The sequence below is a fragment of the Schistocerca nitens genome, chromosome 7 (assembly GCF_023898315.1).
Source record: "Schistocerca nitens isolate TAMUIC-IGC-003100 chromosome 7, iqSchNite1.1, whole genome shotgun sequence".
Lineage (NCBI taxonomy): Eukaryota > Metazoa > Arthropoda > Insecta > Orthoptera > Acrididae > Schistocerca > Schistocerca nitens.
Genome location: NC_064620.1, coordinates 471,641,081 through 471,658,559, shown reverse-complemented (window position 1 = coordinate 471,658,559; position 17,479 = coordinate 471,641,081). Strand labels below are relative to the sequence as shown.

Genomic DNA, 17,479 nt, shown 5'->3' with positions numbered 1-17,479 from the left:
TGCTGTTTCACGACATAAAGATGGCTGTCTGTGGTACGACGATATTTCATGTTTTCAAGTTTTACTAATATATTCTGTTGCAAATAGAGCTTAAGGAACTATACCAGCAATCCAACATAGCAGAAACTGTCAAAGCCAAACGAATGCAGTGGGCCGAACATGTGGCCAGGATGGAAGATCACAGATGTCCTCGGAAGCTCCTGGATTTCACACCTAGAGGAAAGAGCCCCACGGGAAAACCCAAGAAGCGCTGGAGGGATGGCCAACATGAAGATTTAAACCAAGCATCAATAGATGTGGACGGATGGCAGATTGCAGTAATTGATAGAATACAATGGAGGAGGACACTTGTAGCAGCGTGCGGTCCACGGGCCTGATCACGTAGAAGAAGAAGAAGAATATTCTGTTGTGAAGTGCCTCATTCGTAATATCCTTGAACCAATGGTTACAGCCGTCATACCTGTAACGTATTTGTTATTAAACGTCATATAAACGATTACTTACGTTGTACATAGTGAAAGAGTTTATTAGCTCAAGGACTGTATACCCATATTATCATGGAGAAATGCAAACTCATTTTTGAGGCTGTATACATTAGGAGTCTAGCTGAAATAAGTGTTTGAATCAATGGTAAAGTCCCAGCACTGTAGATCGTAGTATTTATGTATTTCATTTTGATTTCTGAATACATTTGGTTGCTACAGCTTGAAGTTTACCGTTGAAATAACAATTTGAAAAGAGGTCCTGCGTCACTTAAGAAAATTGTAGATTCTAATGAAATGAAATATACTTTTATAAAACTCCAGACTGAAGTGAGTAACTTTGGATGTTTTGAAACACTGAAGGAACTCTACTTTGGTTTCGGATAAACTGCAGATTTAAATATTAGATTGTAGTAGCGGAAAGCCAGCTATTGTCAAATGAAGTTTGAACACTTTTTACTTAATAATTTATTCAGACCAACGTTAACAGTTTTTTGCTTTGCGATATCGAATTTTATAATATAAAAATTATCTATACTTTGTCAGCAAAGGGAAAATACGTCATATTAGAATTTTAATTCGTTTGGAAATAAGCTTAAGTTGACATATTGCCTATTAGAGAAATATCTAAATGTGCATGTGGATTTTCCTCGAGATGTTGAAAATGTGTGTTATATTTTTTCAAGAACAGCCTTTCTTGCTTAATTTTATAGACCCAATACGAATACTACTTGTGCGAATGTCTCCCGAAATCAAATTGTGTACATAAAGAAAATAAATACACTAATGGTCATTAAAATTGCTACACCAAGAAGAAATGCAGATATAAACAAGTATTCAATTGACAAATATATTATACTGGAACTGACATGGGATTACATTTCACGCAATTTGGGTGCATAGATCCTGAGAAATCAGTACCTAGGACAACCATCTCTGGCCGATATTATGGCCTTCATACGCCTGGGCATTGAGTCAAACAGAGCTTTGATGGCGTGTACAGGTACAGCTGCCCATGCAGCTTCAACACAATACCACAGTTCATCAAGAGTAGTGACTGGCGTATTGTGACGAGCCAGTTGCTAGGCCGCCACTGACCAGACGTTTTCAGTTGGTGAGAGATGTGGAGAATGTGCTGGTCAGGGCAGCAGTCGAACATTTTCTGTATCCAGAAAGGCCCGTACAGGACCTGCTACATGAGGTCATGCATTATCCTGCTGAAATGTGTGGTTTCGCAGGGATCGAATGAAGGGTAGAGGCACGGGTCGTAACACATCTGAAATATAACGTCCACTGTTCAATGTGACGTCATTGCGAACAAGAGGTGACCGAGACGTGTAACCAATGGCACCCCATAACATCACGCTGGATGATACGCCAGTATGGCGATGACGAATACACGCTTCCAATGTGCATTCACCGCGATGTCGGCAAACACGGATGCGACCATTATGTTGCTGTAAACAGAACATGGATTCATCAAAGAAAATGACGTGTTGCCATTCGTGCACACAGGTTCGTCGTTGAGTACACCATCGCAGGCGCTCCTGTCTGATGCAGCGTCAACTGTAACCGCAGCCATGGTCTCGGTGCTGGTAGTCCATGCTGCTGCAAATGTCGTCTGTTCGTGCAGATGGTTGTTGTCCAGCAAATGTCCCCATCTGTTGACTCAGTGATCGAGACGTGGCTGCACGATCCGTTACAGGAATGTGGATAAGATGCCTGTCATCTCGACTGTTAGTGATACGAGGTCGTTGGGATCCAGCATGGCGTTCCGTGTTGCCCTCCTGAACCCACCGATTCCATATTCTGCTAACAGTCATTGGATCTCGTCCAACGCAAGCAGCAATGTCGCGATATGATAAACCGCAATCGCGATAGGCTACAATCCGACCTTTATCAAAGTCGGAAGCGTGATGGTACGCATTTCTCCATCTTTCACGAGGCATTACAACAACGTTTCACCAGGCAACGCCGGTCAACTGCTGTTTGTGTCTGAGAAATCGATTGGAAACTTTCTTCATGTCAGCTCGTTGTAGGTGTCGCCACCGGCGCTAACCTTGTGTGAATGCTCTGAAAAGCTAATCATTTGCATATCACAGTATCGTCTTCCTGTCGGTTAAATTTCGCGTCTGTAGCACGTCATCTTCGAGGTGTAGCAGTTTTAATAGCCAGTAGTGTAAATGTATTTTCAGAATAAATGAAAAACATGACCCCTTTTAATGTGCTCCCTAAGATTGGCCCCTCCTGATACAAAATCCTGGCTACGTCCTTGGAAAAGCGGAGAAGAAAGGTTGGATCCCTGTCATACAAGTTTATTAATCCGAGCAATGTGCTGTTGGTCTTCAATTCTAAATGTCCTTTCTTGGTTGTCATATACGCTGTATATTATCAGTCTTTTCTGTACCCACCAAATCGTGCCTCATCAACTTGCTTCGAAATGGCGTACAAAGCTACTGCCGCTCCCAGAACTGTCTAATATACTTGTATGTTTGTCCAGGTGGATCTTAACCTCTGAAAACAGAAGGTCGCGCATTCGTGTTTTTTGTGACGGTTCTGCATATGTGGTGCCGTTTTGTATGTCGCGTTTGAGGGAAACCTATATACTTACGCATACCTGACGTGTAGCAGAAATGCTTTAGCGCTCATCAAGAGAAGAGCAATCCCACTTTGGAACTAGCAGTTATATTGTTGCGAACGAGATTGGAAATGCAACATTTTGGAGTCCTTCTTGGCCCTAGCAAAGATACCTATACACCTCAACAGGTGGATGTTGATTGCCCCACATGTCTTTTAGCGGGGAGGCTGCTGGGAAAGAATGGATGGTTCGGTAAAACGACGCCTTTAAAAAGTACTCGGGCGGAGGAGACTGAACGCGAAGACACTACGAGGTGCGGCTAGAAAAAAACCGGACTGATGCTGGAAAAAAATTTATTCACAATTATTTACAATTTCATGTTATCTCCTTCAATGTACTCTCCTCCTCGGTCTCTACACCGCTCCATACGAATTTTCCACTGTTCATAGCAATGCTGCAGATCATTTTCGGTAAGTCCATACATTACTTCCGTCGCTTTTTCTTTTACTGCTTCAACAGTCTCAAATCTAGTTCCTTTCAAAGCTGACTTGACTTTAGGGAAAAGAAAAAAGTCACAGGGGGCCAAATCAGGTGAGTAGGGTGGATGATCTAAGATGGGAATGTTGTGTTTTGCCAAAAACGTCTTCACTGACAACGCACTGTGAGCTGGGGCATTGTCTTGGTGAAGGATCCATGACTTTTTTCTCCACAAATCGTTCCGTTTTCTCCGTACTCGCTCACGTAGGGTAGCCAGGACGCTAATGTAGTAATGCTGATTCACTGTTTGTCCCTCTGGTACCCAATCAATGTGCACAATCCCTTTGATGTCAAAAAAAAAAAAACAATCATCATTGCCTTGAATTTCGATTTTGACATTCGTGCTTTTTTTTGTCGTGGAGAACCAGGAGTTTTCCAATGCATCGATTGGCGTTTAGTTTCGGGATCGTAAGTAAAAAACCACGATTCATCGCAAGTAATAACATTTTGTAAGAAGGTGGGATCACTTTCAATGTTTTCCAGGATGTCAGCACAAATCATTCTACGGAGTTCCTTCTGTTCAATTGTGTGACACTTTGGAACCATTTTTGAACACACTTTGTTCATGTTGAAACTTTCATGAAGAATCTGCCTAACACTTTCCTTGTCAACTCCTGTTAACTCAGACACTGCTCTGATTGTTAAACGGCGATCTTGTCGAACAAGTTTACCGATTTTTTCAATGTTTGCATCAGTTTTTGCTGACAATGGTCTGCCAGTGCGAGTGTCATCACTGGTGTCTTCGCGGCCATCTTTAAATCGTTTAAACCACTCAAACACTTGTGTTCGCGATAAACAATCATCGCCGTACACTTGTTGTAACATTACAAACGTTTCACTTGCAGATTTTCCTAGTTTGAACAAAATTTGATGTTAACACGCTGTTCTTTCTGTACACTCAACATTTTGCGACGCACAGACAAAACGTCAACTACTTAAAACAGACGCCACGGGCAGACTGAGTGCAGGAGGCAGATGAAACTCGAGCAGTAGGCGGAGCGAGAGTCACGTGACAGGCCACGCGACTTTCAGCCTTATTGCATTCGTTTTATTGTTTCACCAGTACTAGTCCGTTTTTTTTTCTAGCCACACCTCGTATAAACTGTTCTGTAAGCATCGAAGCCACACTCATCTCGAGACCTATCTTCCAGACTGATGACCACATTCTTACATCAGCCCTATTTCTTCTAGTAATCGAGCGATCAGTTTCAAATGGCTTAGTAAAAGAATTAAAGCTTCATCAGAAACAAACAGAGTACTTATGACATCGTAGAATCAAAGTCTACTTACTGCTGTTCAGGAGCAAGGTGTTCGAAATTCTGATAATGGTAACCTATAAGAAAGGACAGATAATATTCAGTATGTACAAGATCAAAGTGTGACCAATAAGAATGGAAGATTAAGAACGAAGTTCTCGGATTAATCACTGGTAAGACAAGGAGGTAGTCTTTTCCTCCAACCATTCAATCTGAACATCGAAGAAGCAATGACTCAAATAAAAGCAAGATTCAAGACAGCATGAAAATTAGAGGTGAAATGATGTCAGTGATAAGATTCGATTATGACAGTGCTATCTTCAGGCAAAGTAAAGAGGAATAAAAGTATGTGTTGAATGAAATGAACATCCTAATGAGTACAGCAGACAGCGTGGCCACTATAGCGTTGAAGTGTGCTGTCACCGACATGCGGGTGCTTTTGCAGACGACATGGCGGCCTCCTCCTCGGTGGACGCTGCGTTGGCGACGCCCTCCCACTCCGCCGCCGCTGCTTCCAGCCCTGCCTTGTGGAGCGTATCGTCCGCCCTCGCATCCCGCTCACGCCTAGTGTCTACCCTGGCGGCGCTAACGACACCAGCGTCGACTCCACCTGCACCCAGGCTGGCGGCGCTGATGGCAGCACCAGAACCGAGGCCTCGGGCGAATCCAGGCTACTGGACGCACAACGAGTCCGCCTGGATGCCCACCAAGTTCCTCGACTTCGACCACCTGGACGGTAAGACACTGATAATGACGTTTAGACTGTCCTCTCATTGAATTGATTGTATCTTAATATGTAGTACAAATCGTCTTCTCACGATTGGACTTCTTTAAAGAGGATGGAATATTGTAGTAGAGTACAGAGTAGAGTTTTAATTTATTGTAGTTGACCTATTGGTGCCATCTGATGCACATTTTATCAGAATTTTAACGAAGTACTAGTCAATCTCACTCTAAATGGCTGTCATACTGGAAACATATGACACTTTGGCAAATTATTAATGATAGAGGTATTTTAAGCAAGTGATTATAATACAGACGCAGATAAGTGATTCATAATAGACCGTTTCACATTGGTTAGAAGATTTTTAAGAATCTCTCACACTATACAAAAATGATCAACGATATGAAAACTTTTTAAGAAAACTCACAGTCATACACACAGTACCACTGCTACTTCGTAGTTAATGAATACGTAAACTTACGATACACAGCTTCACATTCATTTAGCTATTCACGTTTGATTTATTTAGATGTAGAAATGGCAACTAATAGCAGATTTATAATATAGTAGCTGTTTAATGGATGTTGTAATTTAAGTAATAACTTATGCAAACATAGTTGCACCATTTCCGTGTAGTCAGTCCACCGTGAAAGTTACGGGACTTACTGCATTTCTTATGTAGAAGCTACGTCAGAACAGTAACTACTGTGGTAACTCGAACTAACAACTGTGAACATCAACTGTGCATGCGACCAGCCATTTGTGAGCAGGCGTGCTACTGTATTTTGTCAAGGTTGTTGTGTCAAAGGTCGCAGTGGAGGAACATATTTAAATCAAGTCTCCAAGACATTATCTTGAAATTTTTGAAGAAGAGAAAAGTATGGACAAAGTTTGTCCGGCACACCATGAATCCCGAACAAAAAACCACTCATTAACGCCTATCGCAACTTGACTGAAACGCAAAACACGGACAGATCTTTTCTGGAAAAGTAATTACGGTTGAAGAGATTTTGAATTATCGATACGAACTTGTCACAAAACGGCAATTTGCAAATATTTACATCAAGTATCAACGCTTTGACGACGTAACTGCATTCAAGTCAACGTCACATGCAATTTGAACAACATGTCAAATAGGGACTTTTCTTACATTTTTCATATGGATGTATGAACGTTCTGTACGTTGTACTAAACTGGGGCGAGACTATGTGAAAGATCTGAAGCATGAAAACCACAATCTTATGATTTCCATACCTTTTCAAACGCAGACCCGAAACGTCCAGTATTGGCCGGCGATTTTGCGTATCTTGCATCTGTAGCACTCAGTGCTGTAACAGTTAAAAAACACTAATAGTTAATTAGTCAGTATTATAAAAGTAAGTGTATTATATGGTGCCGCTAAAACTCAGAACCCCCTGTACGATCAAGCGATTTATAAGGTGTGCTAGCTCTCTGATCAACATTTATGAATAAGATTTTTACCTTAAGGCCGTGCTTTTCTAGATAAGGGGCTGGGACGCTTCCGCCTCTGAAAATTTTTAGAGAATTCCAGAACATTCGAGAGTATTCGAGAACAGTCCAGAACTTTCTAGAGAATTTGAGAGCATACCACAACATTCCAGAATGCTCCGGAATGTTCCGCAATGATCCGATATCTTCAAATCATTGTGAAACATTCTCGAATAATGTCGAATGTTCTGAAACATGGTGGACCATCCCAAGCCTTTTTGCTATGTTCTGGAACACGCCACTGGTGGGGCTAACCATTGATAGGGGCATATAAAGCAAGGTTCGAACTTCATCTTCTTATTAGTGACGGAGGGAGGAACCGAAAAAGTATTGCAGTGAGTGAACAATATGAGTAGTCAAAGTGATGCAGTAACTGAGCATAAATCGAAAATAAAAAGTGAAAAGTGTGCCAAGAGTACTTAGAATATTTATTAATAAAAAGTTGACCTATATTTTAGACAATGCCCAAATGTAAAAAAGGATGACCTCTTGCAAGTTCTGAAGCAAAACGGCGAAAACAGACATAACACAACATGGCGGTCGGTAGGTACCGTTGCCCCTTCGAGCCTTGTTCGTAAAGAGTTAGTTAGTTAATCATTTATACACTCCTGGAAATGGAAAAAAGAACACATTGACACCGGTGTGTCAGACCCACCATACTTGCTCCGGACACTGCGAGAGGGCTGTACAAGCAATGATCACACGCACGGCACAGCGGACACACCAGGAACCGCGGTGTTGGCCGTCGAATGGCGCTAGCTGCGCAGCATTTGTGCACCGCCGCCGTCAGTGTCAGCCAGTTTGCCGTGGCATACGGAGCTCCATCGCAGTCTTTAACACTGGTAGCATGCCGCGACAGCGTGGACGTGAACCGTATGTGCGGTTGACGGACTTTGAGCGAGGGCGTATAGTGGGCATGCGGGAGGCCGGGTGGACATACCGCCGAATTGCTCAACACGTGGGGCGTGAGGTCTCCACAGTACATCGATGTTGTCGCCAGTGGTCGGCGGAAGGTGCACGTGCCCGTCGACCTGGGACCGGACCGCAGCGACGCACGGGTGCACGCCAAGACCGTAGGATCCTACGCAGTGCCGTAGGGGACCGCACCGCCACTTCCCAGCAAATTAGGGACACTGTTGCTCCTGGGGTATCGGCGAGGACCATTCGCTACCGTCTCCATGAAGCTGGGCTACGGTCCCGCACACCGTTAGGCCGTCTTCCGCTCACGCCCCAACATCGTGCAGCCCGCCTCCAGTGGTGTCGCGACAGGCGTGAATGGAGGGACGAATGGAGACGTGTCGTCTTCAGCGATGAGAGTCGCTTCTGCCTTGGTGCCAATGATGGTCGTATGCGTGTTTGGCGCCGTGCAGGTGAGCGCCACAATCAGGACTGCATACGACCGAGGCACACAGGGCCAACACCCGGCATCATGGTGTGGGGAGCGATCTCCTACACTGGCCGTACACCACTGGTGATCGTCGAGGGGACACTGAATAGTGCACGGTACATCCAAACCGTCATGGAACCCATCGTTCTACCATTCCTAGACCGGCAAGGGAACTTGCTGTTCCAACAGGACAATGCACGTCCGCATGTATCCCGTGCCACCCAACGTGCTCTAGAAGGTGTAAGTCAACTACCCTGGCCAGCAAGATCTCCGGATCTGTCCCCCATTGAGCATGTTTGGGACTGGATGAAGCGTCGTCTCACGCGGTCTGCACGTCCAGCACGAACGCTGGTCCAACTGAGGCGCCAGGTGGAAATGGCATGGCAAGCCGTTCCACAGGACTACATCCAGCATCTCTACGATCGTCTCCATGGGAGAATAGCAGCCTGCATTGCTGCGAAAGGTGGATATACACTGTACTAGTGCCGACATTGTGCATGCTCTGTTGCCTGTGTCTATGTGCCTGTGGTTCTGTCAGTGTGATCATGTGATGTATCTGACCCCAGGAATGTGTCAATAAAGTTTCCCCTTCCTGGGACAATGAATTCACGGTGTTCTTATTTCAATTTCCAGGAGTGTATATCCGCCGATGGTGTGTACGTGTACAAAATTACATTGACATCCGGTCTCAACTCCTGGATTCTTCCCTTTTTTCCAGGCAGTGTATTTCGATGAATAAATAGATATTGACTATTGCATTCCAGATAGAACAAACATATTATAACTGAAGGCATCTCTGGGAACCATGATCAAGATAACTTTAATCAAGAAAGACTCCGTCTAGGTCACTTGTTACGTTTTGTTTGGTTTCGACCTGTAACACAGTTCATTTTCTGACATACACTACTGTAAAACGAGTGCAATAGTATTTTATTAACAATTTAATACGATCGTACCAATTTTTCTTCTTCTGTCATTACGCGACGAAAGTGGCAAGCCCAATAGGATATAGCAAGTCTCTTATACGAATTCCTTCTTTGATCCATACATATTACAAAGATGCTTGTATGGATATGCGTGCGCGAGCGCGCGCTCGCATATGTGTGTGTGTGTGTGTGTGTGTGTGTGTGTGTGTTTCGTATCTCGTCCTAAACCAGTGAACCGGTTTCAACCATACTTGGTACACGTATACCTTACTGTCAGGCAATTATTGCCGTTGGGGTAAGATACACCTATTTATCAAGGTGTCGGAGGTAGGGGTGGAAAAATAGAGTAGCCTGTGCCGCATGATTTCCCAGACTTTATTCATCCAATATTTCAGAATGGGAGAACTTCGCTTCTTGTAACAAACGCTGCACATCAGTGCCAACCTATACAAAAATGTTTCTCGCTGACAACCCCTACAAAATGATCATTCGGAAAATTTTCATCGATTGCTACTTTTCCTCAGTTCAGACATGTTATAATTTATTAATTCTTTACTACTAATTCCACTTGTGAAGCAATTGACGGACAGTATGCACATATATATTACTGAACGCAAGTGTGACAGTATATCATTGTGCGATACATAGTTAAAGGCATATAATGTTATAAACAATGAGATGCGTAAAAAACTGTCGCATCGTGGTTGACTTACTTCTTTGCTATTGACTCTATTCACAATAAATTTCCCAGTCAGTTTCTTCATATGCCTCTGGGTGTACCGACAAAATGATGTCACTATAAGACACATATTTCCGGAGATATAACGCCACAAACATAAAACACGCGGCCAGAGGTTGCGAGGTAGGTGCGTGGAAGCACAGCTCTAAATAAATTCATGAGAAACACCTGGTTTCTCAGCTAGGAATCATATAAAATACTCTCGGACTTCCACCAGCATCAGATGGTTAAAATGGTACGCTCAAGGACTTCTTGGCCATCGTCAAGTGAAATGAATGCTGATGGAGGGCTGATGCGCCCTTATACACACTAGCTGTCGGCTGGACATCATTGGTGCCCACGACATCGCCATGTATGGGCATACGTTCGGTGCGCCAGCTACAACCCCGCGATCGCTGGATCCTACGGCGCTCTGAGCTGCAGGCTGCAGTCTCTATTAAGCGTGTAATCTGTGATTTGCGATTATACACTCCTAGATGCCGACAGTGCGAGCCGCGACAGACGTTTCTGCAAACTTCATTCAGTGACTCTTATCTAGAGGACGTTTAGCTAAAGCGGATTTCTCGGTGTAGCATATGCGATAAAATCTCTCATGCTCCTTCCTGTGTTGTTTTGTAGAACGCACTATTTGTACGACGTAAGATTGGCCACAGTCGCAATGTTTCTTGTGGACTCCAATTGCTTTGAGACTTGCTGGGTCGTTAACTAGTCTCACTGCAGGCTTCTTATTGAAGGTCTTTTCATCAAGCGGATTATCTTGCTGACACGAGGGCACTGAACAGCAGCAAAGGCAGGTTTCTATTTCTGCTCCTCTTAAGTGTTCTAGTTATGATTCTTGCTTGAGATCACTTCATTGATTTGGTGAACGTTGTAGCTGTCGTTACTGAAGACCTTGCATAATTGCCTCATCTCACGGGGGAATGTTATCGACGCCTGGTATTGTTCTTGCACAACTTACCAGGGTTTGTGCACTTTTGTGCTGTGTGCTGATGCCTGATGGCGTGGGCGTATATATCGGTGCACGTAGGTTTCCTGTAGACGCTGTGGCCAAGGCATCCATTTCGTTTGGAACGGATGAGGACGCCAAGAAAGTGCAATATATCGTTTTTTCCTACTTTCATGGTGAATTGGATGTTACTGCGCTCCATAAAAATTCCGTTAATTCATTTACTTCCAGATACGTTCTTAACATGTGACAGACTTTCCAGCTATGTCACGCCGTTCGCTTGGCCGCTTATTGTTGGTAGATCTACCACTAAGATGAACACTGCTTGTTCAGAGACCTACCTGGAGCGGTCCAGCTGATGATGTCATGGCTAGTTCCTCATCTCGCATCCACGTGGTAACTCACCGCTTTGTTGTTTTGGAGAAATGCTGCATGATGCGAAGAGATTGGGCCCTAACTGATCAATACAGTTTTGACTCTTTATTCTTGTTCAAATTCATGATGCTGTACCACTGCTTATACTTATCGAACTAAATAGTAACTGTTAACAGTTTCCCCGAGAGCTCCGATTATTCCCAAATTTCTGGTGCTAAGGTTCCTGTCTTAGTGATCCTGACTTCAATCCGTAGGTCATATTTCTTCTTAACTACTGACATGCATGGTATTCACCTCCTTCTTAATTATCCTGAAGCTTTCCCTCAATAAAATTCCTATTAAAGCACTCCTAGATCTTCCAGCATACTTATGCAACTTTTCGGGGAGTATAAGGTTTTCCTCGCCTGAGCCAGGGCCTCTCTGTTCAGTGGCTGGTGAAGTGTACTTTTTGCTGGCATATCCATCACACTACGGCAAACGGCTTGCAGCACGGCGGGGAGCGCCCGGTTAAATTGCATTGGATGGGTATTACTTACGTTGATTGTTAATCCTTCGGTACATTAAAAAATACCACTGCCAGTATGTAATACCGACACTTCGGAAAAAGTAGGAAGAGGAGAAAATCAAAGATGCAGGGAATCCAACGAATGATATGAAGTAAAAGTCAAATATGTTACTTAGAGATGTGGCTGTTTTCCATGGCGTTTCTTGAGCACTGTCCCTTCATTTGCGTCTTATTGTTCACCACACCATCTGTAATCCTCCCCTTTTCTCCGTCCATCTTCGCCAAATTTCTTCTCCATCAATCAGTCTCCAAGCTATCCCACTTTTTACTTGGAGTAGGTGATAGGGCCCGTGATTCTCTACAGAAGACGAATGTAGGTGCAGCAGAAGAAGGCAGTCCGTGAATATAAGCTCTTTATTGTCTACTATCGAGTGTGATTCAGTCTTTTCGGGCGTGGGTGTTGATTTATGGGGACTCGGCGAGTGCAACAAATACGCCGGCACTGTCTCCTGACGCGTTATCCTCGAAGCAACTTCCTTGTCGCTGATTCTGTATCGGGCACCTGTGATGTGTAACTGTTCCTATAACTGGCCCGTCCGTGTCGACTGCTGTTTTCCCGCCGAAGTCAGCCAATGCTCACATGAAATTCGGGTCCTGCAACGAACTTGTGACGCCCGGCTCCGTGCAACACCCACGGGAAATCAATATGTAATTGGGAACTTACTCTATAAAGGTCTTAGCTTCGTCGTGTGCTTTCGAGAGCTTGCATACATTTAAATGCACTGTCAGGAGTTATTAAACTCGTCTCAACTAATTACTCGATTCCCGGCGGTATTCGTAAGACCTGCAGTGTCTCGTGCTGTGACGTACGCGCCTCTTGTGGGTCTCGGGAGACAAGAAAGGCACGTCGAGCCGGTGGCCCTAACCCCGCAATGGAGAATGAACAAGTACAGCAGGCTGCGTCAGGCTCCAGCGGCGCAGGGCTGGGGAGAACTGTTCCAGCCCCCGATCATGTAAAAGCCGTAACGGCGGTGGCAGTTGTGTCATAGTTCCGTCTTCATGGCAGCGTCCAACACAAAGTGGGCCTCATAACACAGTCCAGCTTCTAAAAACACCACCACTTGTAAAGTAGATTAGAAATCATTAATAATGTTACTCACGCATCATATGTTCGCTTTAATGGGCAACAACGAAGTTATTGACTGTGGATGGTATCGTCAGAATGGAAATAATAGGGTCACTGTAAAAAAGTCATTAATTTGGCACTTATCTTGAATGGATTCCCACGTAGATTTCGTCGAAGTCGTTATGGCTCATCTTGTTGAATCTAGGGTGATTCCACTTTGACTGCTAGAAGGTCCATATCTATATTTTAGCAATATTTAAAGACCTAACAAATGTGTTTTTCTGGAAATTCTTAATGATCAAACAATCCCAGATCAGGACAATGGTATGGTAGAAGTAATTTTTGACTTTGTGCTCACGATCCACATTTTTATTAAACTTCTTGTAAATTTACATATACTTCTTCTTAATTGTCACATCGTTAAGAAAACAGTTTTGTGTCAATCTTCATACATTTAATTTTCACTTTAACCAAACACAAGACTTGACTGTTCTTTTACAGAGCAAAATAACAACTTAACTTCTGCCAAAGTGAAACAGAGACTGCTCTGTGCGTATTCGCGCCAAAACGGTTACAAGTAAGACAAAGATTACGACACTCTCACAGAAATGAACACACACAAGAACCATAGCACTGTAATATATCGATACATTGGAGTACCTATATATTAATAATACCGAAAGTGAATATTGTCACAAAAATACGTTACTTCGCAGAAAAGTAGTAGGATATTACTGGTATCGAGTACTGGGGTTGGAGTGCCGTAATAGTCACGTAAATAGAGAACCATTACAAGCTGTCTGATGATGATTGGATGGCCCCGTGGTAAGGAGGGGGAAAAATACTGCTGACTGGAGGCTGATCGTACGGAAGAAACACTGTCACATTCTTCCATCAAGCAGACGTTTCTCGAAGGGCGGTTACAGTCAGAGGACTCGGCCATTGCATCACGGGAATAGATCGGAGTGAAGAAGTGACACGCGGTGAGAATGCTTGGTGGGCACGGCGTGTTGGCTGTGGTGGTCAGTGCCCCGACCACAGTTCTATAGCTACAGGCGCTGTTCGGCTCATTGCACGGGCATTTAGTGTCGTCATCTGCAGAGGTAGCATTCGGAAGCATGGACAACATTTGTTGGTTTTCAGAATACAACAGACAACGAAAAGACGAATTATGTCTCATCTTAAAATATGATACAGGACAGTTACACATGTCCTCACTGATGATGACGAAGATGATGATGTTTTACCAGTGGAGCGATATGGATCCTCCGAAAATTCTCTCATGTTGCTCATGGAGAAAACTGAGGAAAATGTAATACTTATTGTAACAGCTGCTGAGAAAGGAGTTCAAATAGGCAAGTGAAAGAAGTCGTTTGGATTTAACGCAACGTACAGCCTTCGTCATTGGGAGAAGAAGTTGGCAACACAAGGAAATCCTTAGAATAGGAAACGAAATGGAAGAATCTCAGTTGCAAAGAATCTGAGACGATATACATCTATCCAGAACAGAGGATTGTCGAAAGGAATGCACAGTGTACTCACCACTGAATGGAAATTACAAGTGAGTGACACCCCGAAAGACACACAGTTGTGGAAATAAGAATATCTACTTCTAGAAGTCAATGAACTGCAGAAGAATCAGGGGAAGTAAGAATAAAAGCTGACTTGCATAGACTGTCTTAAGCCAGAGAGCGCCACTTGTATTAAACTATCCAAATGGAATGAAGGACGCACATGAATGTAAAAATGTGAAAAGTGGTCAACTGGAGGTTCGGAGGCGAAACAACTGTTAACATTTGGTATGTTGTTCTACGTGATATTATAGCACATGTCAATTATTGTTAAGTAAACAACGGTTATGAAAACGGAATGATATTGGCACGACATTTGGTAGATTTCGTCCGCAAACATATTTCGTGTCCCACAAAATTTACGAAGTAGCCTATGATATGTCGAACTGCTTTCTCCTAGCTTATGAAACGCTTTTTAAAGGACTAATCGAGATGGCGCAATGGTTAGCAGGCTAGATCGGCGTGGGTCCGGACATTGGTTCAAATGCCCGTTCGGTCATTCGTACTTAGATCTTCCGTGATTACCCTGAAACACTTCTACTCAATCCCGAGATGATTCCTTTCAAAACGCACGGTCGATTTCCTTTCCAATTTTCTCACAATCCGAGCATGTACTCCAATGACCACGCTGCCGACGTAACGTTGAACCCTGTAATATGCTCTCTGCCTTCCTCTTCCAAACACAAAGAACATTCTCAGAACTGTACTTCAGTTATCAGGTGTACTCACTTGCAGGGAATGTTGTACGCTTGTACCTTCCGTGAGTTTCGTGGAGCTCCCGATTCTGCTCTCTCACGATGTCTAATGACTTCTGAGGTCGCTGATACGTGATACCTGGCAGAAGGTGGCAGCACAATGCACAAAATATGTAAAACGTATGTTTTTGGTGGTGTCCGGATACTTTTGATCACATAGTGTATCTCTTGAACTGTTTGTCGTACCACTTCGTATTTGTGTAGGTACAATCAGTGTCATGTGTGGATACTGTCAGCGAAATATGTAGCAAATAAATAATAAACGTAAACGTCATACATGATGCAGAAATTTTTCACACATCTCAGTGTTTATGACGATAAATCTCCTGATCTATGTCATACACAATGATTTAATTTTGTAGGTACATTCAGTGGCATATGTGGAAACTATAATATTTTTTTATTTTTTATTTTATTTTATTTTTTTTATTTTTCATTTTTTTTTTTTTTTTTTTGTGAATTGAAAGGAAGTAATAAATTTAAACGTCTTGCCCAATTCGGCAGTTTATCACGGCTTCTCAGCGTTTATGACGTCACGTATCCTGAACTGTGGGTGGTACTATGATATAATTCTGGTGGTGCATTTAGCCGAATACGTGAATACTGTCTGCGAAATTTATTGCAAATGCAGTTATTAACAAAGAAGTAATACACTAAAACGTCATGCATGATGTGACAGTTTTCCACGCATGCCATTGTTTATGATGTCGTATCTTCTGTACTGTGGTAGTTATGTCGTTCCTAGCCACACACCGATTGTTCCTTGATATTACGAGGTATGTGTACCTAGTTTGATTCAGACCGGTCTAGTGGTCTAGGAGGAGCTGTGGTAACCACACACACACACACACACACACACACACACACACACACACACACACTCATACGTACATACACAATTTTATAAAATGTATAGGATAAGCAGTCTCAGTTTGTCTTCGCCGTCGATGAGTCATTACATCGTAATCTCCATTTCTTTTCCCTTCGGAAGATATAAACCTGTAAATTACACAAGATTTGCGATTCGGGTGTTCCGACGGTATGTCCTGTCCGTGGAATATATGTACACGGAAACTGAATTTCGTGTTTGTGACATGCTGCGTTTTTGGGGTGGAATGCAGTTTAATATTGTGGACAGGGTTGTCGCAAAATTATAGCTCAGCATTACGTTAGAACTGCATTCGGTTGCAACGCCGTGCTTGTAACATGTGGCCTGCCTGACAAAACGGTAACGATGTGTTAGGCACCAGTAAAATTGGAAGCAGTACTGCTTCAATCTGTCTAAATCTTCCCATCGTTACTGACTCGCGTTAGTGGCGTGGTTTCGAGCACACGTTTGTCGAGGAATTTCAACACGCTATCTGCCGATGTAGAGTAGTGCGTGTGGAGATGCGTTTGCCGGCTTGCCTACCCTATCTTCCAAATTCAGTAAATATCACTAGGCCAGACTCTTGCCGAGTGTACAGTTCTCATCAATCATATCACAATCATGAGTTAACTACATTACCTGTTCATTCCGTTCCCCAGCAGTCAGAGGTGTTATCCGTCAAACCGCATACGGTAATGTGCGGAAGTGGAAACAGCATATTCACGTACAAATTGCTCTCCCACTACACTGTATACCTCAAACAAAAACGGAAAGTAGGATTCGTGACATCAGTGACATCCACTAGTGTACACTCTCACCTAAATCAGAATAAAAACTCATCATTTTCCAAATTTCTGATGCATTCTTAATCTTAACTATTCGGATAGGCGAATGATATTTCAGCTTATCAGGGCAGCCACCACCACACTTTACCGCAATGTTTAATTAGTTAAACCAGGCGTATCTCTGCAAGAACGAACGTCTTAACTAGATAGCTACTTTGCGAACTATACCCTGTGTTGAAAATCACGATCGTATTCTCGAAGGATGGAGAGAGTTTACAGCATATAATTGGCTGCCCCCGGCGCTCAGCCATTGATGAACGATTGAGCGTGCCAACCAAAGATCGGCGAACGTCGATTTTTGCCTATTACAAGATGGGAGCAGCGAAGAGTCACCAAACCGTGATCGAAAA

General features: G+C 43.4%; 1 protein-coding gene across 1 annotated transcript in view; it reads left to right on the top strand.

The window, feature by feature from the left end:
* The window catches only part of LOC126195339 (hemicentin-2-like), a 323,554-nt gene that overhangs the window by 69,008 nt on the left and 237,067 nt on the right, over positions 1-17,479 (top strand). The window contains exon 2 of the mRNA XM_049933914.1: positions 5,299-5,589. Within this exon, the coding sequence (XP_049789871.1) occupies positions 5,304-5,589 (286 nt within the window). The 5' untranslated portion in view covers positions 5,299-5,303. The remainder of the gene's footprint in view (positions 1-5,298; positions 5,590-17,479) is intronic.